Raw genomic sequence first — 7,362 nt, forward strand, 5'->3', positions numbered from 1 at the left:
CCAGTGGTTGCCAAGAAGCCTCCGAGGCGGCCACTCTGGGGACGCTCCCGCTGCCGACGACGGGCCAGATTCCCCGGTGAGCGGGGCTGCTCCGAGCCGGGGACTTTGGGGAGCTCAGACCCGGGCCAAGTGGCTCGGAGGGCACGAGCGGGGGGTGTAGCACCAGCAAACCATCCAACCTTCTCTGCCTGTGGATTTTCACAGAGGGGGAAGCCAGCCAGCCCAGGTAGTCACTGTATTTTATTGGAAAACATTGATCTATATTTTTCTTCACAGCTTGAACTGAACACAATATTGCCCGGTTTAAAAAATAGAACAAAACTAACCCCCCACTCCCCCAGCAGCCCCAGCCTCACTGCGCCTCGCCAGCCCGCCAGGGCCCTTCCCTGGGTGGGCAGGAGGGAGAAACCTCATGTGCCAGGCCCCAGAAGGGCCCATCCGATCCACCGGGGCATTGGGGGTTGGGAGGGGAGAGAGGGGAAGAGGAAGGAGCCTAAGGGGGAGAAGAGCCCAGTCTGCCCACCCTCATCCCAAGGGTCAGGCTGGAGAAGCGGCTGTTGGCAGAGGGGGGCTCGCTGATCATGCTATCGGGCAGAGGGTGCCGAGCAGAGACACAGCACAGACGGGAGAGCCGAGCAGCCACGACGGAGACGCGAGGGGGGCGCGGGGACGGGGTCCCCTACATTGCTCTTATTGCAGCTAGGATCCACAACGGTAGCTGGGTCACCCCCCTCCCCCCCAAGCTATATATGGATTTTGCCTGAAAAAGAACGACGATTCCAAGACTTGAGCACATCGCCAAGCGACCACTGACACATTCACTCAAACTGCGGGGCTGGAGCGGAGGAAGCCGGCCGGGCGGGGGGCGGCGGGGGTTAGCACCAGATATTTACAGAACAGCTCAAGAGCTTGCTTGTGGGAAGGGGGCATTTACAAGGTGGACAGGTGCCAAGGGGGCAGGGGCTTCTCTCCCCGCCTCTCCCACGGGCCTCAACGTGGTGGAGCCAATCGCCGATATTTGGGGGTAAAACCAATGCGTTTCGTCCCGCCCTCACGCCCCTCCTCGCCCCAATCCCCTCCTCCAATCCCAAAGGCCACGAGGGCGGCCCCCCAACACCTCCGGGCCCGACCCCTCCAGACCTCTCAGCGCGGCCCCCCAAGGTAGGCATGCAAACATTAAAGGGCTGGCTCTCCGGGCCCGCTCGCTCTTCTGCAGCTCCCGGCCACCGAAAACAGGGTCAGAGATCAAAGGGAGAGGGGGGCCCTACCGAGAGCCACGAAGACGGGGACCCCCGGGGTGGTCTGGGGCTGGGGGGGGGGGGTCCGTCTGAGGGTCAGCTCAAGGGCAGAGAGGGAAGAACGGAGGGGGTCAGAGAGCAGTCATGCAGCGTGGGACAAATCTCGAGTTGCTTTATGTCGGATTCTCAGTCGTCAGTCAGGGTTGGCTTAGAACCAGGTTATGCGAGTAAGAGTGTCGGAGAGAGCGCGCGCGAGAACAGAGATCCAAGGAGAACGGGCATCGCCAGCTGCCCGCGGCCTTCATTTTGCGGTCATCATCTGTACAAACTCTGTGGGGCAAGATGGGCAGAGAAGGCTCGTGAGCCCCGAGGATCGAGCACGGGGAAGGGCCGCTCAAGCCGTCCCCGCCGAGCTCCCACCACCTTTGCTCTGGGGCCGGGGGCTCAGACCCACCTTCGTAGGGACCTGGCTGTCTCTGCACCCAATCCCACCCACGACCTTTGCCCCTGGGGCCGGGGGCTCAGACCCACCTTCATAGTTGACCTGGCCATCCCCGTCGATGTCCGCCTCTCGGATCATCTCATCCACCTCCTCGTCAGTCAGCTTCTCGCCAAGGTTGGTCATCACGTGGCGGAGCTCCGCGGCGCTGATGTAGCCGTTGCCGTCCTGGAGGGGCAGATGGGAAAGGCCTCAAGTTGGCCCCGGGCCCGCTCACCTGTCCCGAGCCCTGTCCATGCGCTGCCTCACTGGGCACGGGACCAGATGGGATTTCCCAGTGCCAGGGGTGGGCGTCCCCCCGCAGCTGGGGAGTGCCTGGGAGCAAAGCGGGGCAAGGGCCGGTGGCCCACCTTGTCAAAGACGCGGAATGCCTCTCGGATTTCCTCCTCGCTGTCCGTGTCCTTCATCTTCCTCGCCATCATAGTCAGGAATTCAGGGAAGTCAATGGTCCCATTGCCTGCAAGCAGGTGCCCGGGTCAGGAGCAGACACAGGAGATCGCCCGCCGGGCAAGGCCCTCAGCCGCCCCCCCCCGCCCAGCTCCCCTCCTCCTCACCGTCTGCGTCCACCTCGTTGATCATGTCTTGGAGCTCAGCCTCAGTCGGGTTCTGACCCAGGGACCGCATCACTGTGCCCAACTCCTTGGTGGTGATGGTCCCATCTCCATCCTTGTCAAACAGGGAAAAGGCCTCCTTGAACTCTAAAACACGAGATCACAGGGTCAGCGCTGGGGGGTCAGCGTCCGCCACAGGAAGCTGTCGGGACTCCCCGAGCCCGCCCACGCTACCCCAACGGCGGGCCCAGCCGCGTTCCCAAACTCGGGGGAGGCCACAGGAGGTACCAGCCGCCCCCAAGCCGAGCCGGATTCTGCCCGACTCCCCACCCACCCACCCACCCCAACTGCTGCTGGGGCTGCCCATGGGAGGAGCGTGGGGCGGGAGCCAGAGGCGCCCAGTGGGAGGGCCGCAGCTGGGGCCAGGCTGGCACGCGGCTCCTTCCTCCCACCGGGGGCACCTCGGCACCAGATGCTCCCACACCTCAAGCCCTCTTCAGAGCCACGAGAACCGAGGTCCAGCTGCCATTGCCCAAAGGGTGTTGTCTGGGGGGGGGGGGGGGGAGGGAGGATCTTGTTAACGGGGAGAGGAAGATGGTGGCGGCCGCTTGCTGCCCGTCTCCCCCAGGGTGTCCCACCACCCTTTGGCCAAAGCCCACGGTTCCTCTGGAGTGGGGTCTGTCCTGCCCTTGAGGGATGCTCAATGACACGACACTGACGGCCTCGGAGGACGCCGGCCCCTGGGCGCATGGCCGAGCAGCAGAGTGGGGACGGGGGAGGCCGGGCCTCGGGCCCCCTCCCCCATTTCTGACATGGCCCCTAACAGGGGGCCCTGCCCCAGCTGCCCGATCGCTGCCCATCCTGGGCAATCCTGGCCCTCGCTGGCCCCATGGGCACGGCCGAGCTGCCGCACATCCAGGCCTCGGTGTCCAAAGTGCCCGCTCCCAGGCCCTCGGTGCAAGGGGCCACAGGAGATGCCCCGTGGTCCTGGTCCTCTCGGAGCCCCCGGGGCATTCTGCCGTCCCCAGAGCTGGCAGGCAAGCGACAACCACACTACGGGGGGAGGGGGAATGCCTGGCGTACATGCAGGAGTCTCGGAGTGGGGAGGGGGCTCACCTGCAATCTGCTCCTCAGTCAGCTGGTCGGCCTGGAAAAGCACCAAAAGGAGAAGTCTGTCCCTGGGCCGTCCGGCTGTCACCCCTCCCCCCTGCGAGCACCCTCCTCTCCGCCGCTGCCACTTGGGCACAGAGAGGTGGGTGCGGGGAGCGCGGCCCGGGTCCTGCCCAGCAGACCCCCTGCCTGGGGGGGCGGGGCTCCACAGAGGCCGGAGCCTCTCCCCTGGAAGCCTAATCAAGCAGGTCTAGAAGGTTCTGCCAAACTGAAGCAGGTCAGTTCCCGCGCAGGGGAGGGAGGGGGAACCCAGACCTGCACCATTAACCCAAATCCCGTCCCCTCCAGCCACAGGAGGCCGCCCACCGGCTCCGAGCGCCCCCGCTCCTTGGCTGGGGGTCCGGGGAGGCGGGCCCCTCCTCCTCAGGCCGGGGGGACGCACTCCCAGCCCCCTCTCGGGATCAGCAGTGAGGCAGCTCCTGGGGGCCCGGGAGCACTTTATCCCCCTTGGAAACAGGAACGTTCAGACCCACGGGAGGGCACCACAGGCGCCCACTCTGAGGAGGCCCTGGCCCTTCCCCAGCTGCTTCTCCCGGCTCCATGTGGCAGGGTGGGAGCCCTTCAGAAAGGCCGTGAGGGGCTCAGCTCCCAGAAGGCCAAGAATCTGCCCCGGACTCCCCCTGGGCCAGGCCCGGGCTCTAAGCTGGGCACGGAGAGCCGAGAGGCCGCCCAGCTCCCGGTCACTGCTCCGAGGGAGGCCGGAGCCCACGGGAGGGGAAGGGCGTCCTCCCCTCCCACCCCCGGGGCAAGCAGGCACAGGGAGGCAGGAGCTGCCCATGGCACCCGAAGCGGGCACCAGGTGGGGAGAGGCCCAGAGGGAGAAGGGAGCTCGGCGGCTGAGCAGGGAGGGGAGCGCAGGGCTTTTTTGGGTACGTGTGTGGGGAGGACGCGGGGGTGTGTCGCAGGGAGGGGAAGGAGGATTCTTCCTTTTTTCTCTCAAAATTCTAGCTGTGCCAAGGAGGAAGCCAACATCTGGGACAAGTCACTCACCATCTCCTCAGCTAGAAAATGGAGGAGTTGGAGGAAGATCATTTCTGAGGGCTGACATTCTGGGACTGGGCCCCAGGGGCGGCCATGGGGCCAGAGGCTGGGACTGAATCAGAAGGGGGGAGCTGGGGTCTGGCTACCTGCCCTTGGCCAATCCTATTCTGCCTGGACCCCCCCACCCCCACCCTCCAGACTGAAAATTCTTTGTTCAACCTCCTCGGAAACCGCCTGCCACCCCCTCCCCCACCCTCCACCCCATTTTCTCGAAGCCTCATTTCCCAATTTTAAATTCCACGTCACGGTCCCGAAGAGAGTCCTTCTCTGACCCTGGCAGGCCGGCCTCTGCTCCCCAGGCCCGACCCAAGGGGCACAAACTCAGGACAGGGGCTCGACCCTCCTCCCAAACACCCCAGCTGTCACCTCTGCCTGGGCTCCTCTTCAATGCCCCAAGCCCTCTGTCCTCAGCCCTCCCACCTTTCTCCTCTGCTCTGGGGCCTGCCCTCTTGGCCCCCCCCCACTTGTTTTTTGTTCCCAATGGGATCATTCCCTCTTCTAGTTCCTTCTGCAAAGGCTCTAACCAGCATCCCAGCCCTGCCTGCAGGATTAACTCTCACCTTTTGCACATATCACCTGCCCCCAAGACCCCAGGAGCCAAGCGGGGTGGGACCCCCTCCCCCTCTTCCCCACCCACAGCACAAGGCTGCTCTCTCCCTGGCCTATCTTCGGCTCCTTCTTGAAATCCAGCCTTAACCCTCCCAACAACCCTTTATTTTTTCAAGGGTTCAAGTGCCCTTCCCTTTCCTGGAAAAAATCAGCCATTTCTACCAGAATCCTTTTAGTTTCCCCCAAAAGACCGTCCCGCTACTCCTTTTCTCAGAACTGCCTCCATCCTTTCCAAACGTGGGCAGAGGTCCCTCCGCTTCATGCCCTGCTTCCTGGGTTAACATAACCTCTCAGGGTCTAGCTTTGCCACCAATTGTGGGGGTGCCCCTCCCCCAAGCAAAGTCCTCGCTCGGGGACTAATACTGCCCCCAAATTACTCCTACTGCCCCCCTTTGCCTGGATTCTCTCAGAACCAGCTGTGCCCTCCCCCTCCCCCCCAAGACCAACCCACCTCCTCTGTCCTCTAGGAACCAGACACCCACCTTTCTCTCAGCTCAGTCCCCCTCAAGCGTCCTCTCTGCTAGGAACAATCCCCCACACTGAGGCTGCTTCATCTGGAACCAACTGTCCTCAAGAGCCCCAGCCTCATTCTACAGAGACCAGCCAGCTGCCCCTCAACCTTCAACTGCCTTAGGGTCCTAACTCTCCCCCTCTCCCTGCACAGCAGGAACCAGCCCTCCGCCTCCCCCACCCCCCCAGGTCTCCACCACTGGAACCCCCAGCCAGCTCCTACCCTTGCCTTCCAGGCTCCCTGCAGCCATCGGCCATCTCTCCCTGGAAGCTTCCTCCTTGGGAGGGTTCAACCTTCCCTTCCCTCCCCCTCCATAATTTTCTGCCCTTCAAAGGTTCTCCCTGCCAGTCTAGCCCTCCCCCACCCTTCCACAGACCTAACTCTTCTACCCCTTCCCCCAAACTCTCCCGAGGAGTCCTCCCCAATCTCAATTTCAGGGCTCAACTCCCAAACATCTGTACTCCAATGGAAATCTCTGCAAGGCCCCCTCCCCCCCAAGGTTCAACCCTCATTTTCTGCCTTCCTCTGCCCCATGAAGACTCCGAATTCTGCCCCACCACCCCAATTCTCCAAGGAGCTTCCCTATTAAAAGTGAAACACAGCTTCCAACACCAAGTTCATTCCCATGCCCCCCAGGCCCAAATTAATTTCTTTTCTACCATCCCCTCCCCGGCAGAAAAATGACACCCCCAAACCTTATCAGCACCTCCCGCTCCTCAGACCTGAGCCGCCCCCTCCCGCAGAAACTGACACCCCACCACGCCCCAACAGCACTCCCTTCCCCCCACTCGCTGGAAATTAACCACCCCTCCCCCCCACCCCGTCAGAAACTGCCATCTCCGATCCCCAGAACCAAAGCTAGCTCTTCTCTTCTCCCCCCCAGAGCGTCTTCTTAGCGGAAGCTGACGCTTCCCACTCCCGAAAGCCCAAACCAGCATTTCTGCCCCCTTCTCCTCACCCCGTTCCCTGGGTGGGAAACTGATCATCTCTGCCCCTCCCCCATCATCAGCGCCCCCCTCCCCCAAGAGTTAGCTCTTCTTCCCCTTCTCTACCCTCCAGGTCCTCTGGATAGGGAACTGACCCTTCTCCTCCCCCGACCACCCCGGGGGCCTCGCGGGAGAACACTGACCATCCCCCCTCCGCTTTCCCCTCCCCCACTCTAACGGTTCCCCCCCCCCCCCCCCCTGCGCACACTCACCATGGCGGGGCACGGGTGCTCTGGGCACCGGAGGAGGACGAAGAGGAGAGGAAGGAGGAGGAGGAGGAGGAGGAGAGAAGAGCAGGGGTCGCGCGGCGCTGGGAACGAGGCTCCGAGCGCAGCAGGGGGCACAGCTCCTGCCGGATCCGCCGCCGCCGCTGCGCGCTCGCGCCACCAGAGACTGCAGCGCGCGCCGCCGATAGCCGCCCCCCTGCGCCTGCGCCTGCGCCCCACCCGTCCGTCCGCCGGCCCCGCCCCCACAAGATCCCCTCCCTCCTTGTTTCAGCGCCGCACTGCGGTGCAGAATTCCTCCGCCCGCCTCATTCCAAGCCTTGTCAGTCCAGACTCGAGCCGGATCTACCGTCGGGGTGGTGCGCGCCCCCGCCCCCGTTCGCGGCTCGGGGACTATTTTGTCTGCTCTCTTTTAGCCGTAGCGGGCTCGGCGGAGGATTACCAATAGTTAGTGCGTGAAACGTTTTTCTCTTCTCCTCCCCCTCACCGTGTGAACTAAGCCATCATTGGCCCGCAATAGCAGCGGAAATGAG

The 7,362-nt window shown here is 63.5% G+C and overlaps 1 protein-coding gene across 1 annotated transcript; it reads right to left on the bottom strand.

Moving 5' to 3' along the window:
- Positions 1-225: 225 nt before the first annotated feature.
- On the bottom strand, positions 226-7,083 carry CALM3 (calmodulin 3). The gene is made up of 6 exons (XM_051989341.1): positions 6,818-7,083; positions 3,405-3,435; positions 2,292-2,435; positions 2,088-2,194; positions 1,770-1,905; positions 226-1,568 (listed from the first exon to the last, which is right to left on the bottom strand). Exons 1-6 carry the CDS (start codon positions 6,818-6,820, stop codon positions 1,540-1,542), a joined length of 450 nt encoding a protein of 149 aa, XP_051845301.1. The 5' UTR covers positions 6,821-7,083; the 3' UTR covers positions 226-1,539.
- Positions 7,084-7,362: the final 279 nt, after the last annotated feature.

Source organism: Antechinus flavipes, chromosome 3 (genome assembly GCF_016432865.1).
Source record: "Antechinus flavipes isolate AdamAnt ecotype Samford, QLD, Australia chromosome 3, AdamAnt_v2, whole genome shotgun sequence".
Taxonomy (NCBI): domain Eukaryota; kingdom Metazoa; phylum Chordata; class Mammalia; order Dasyuromorphia; family Dasyuridae; genus Antechinus; species Antechinus flavipes.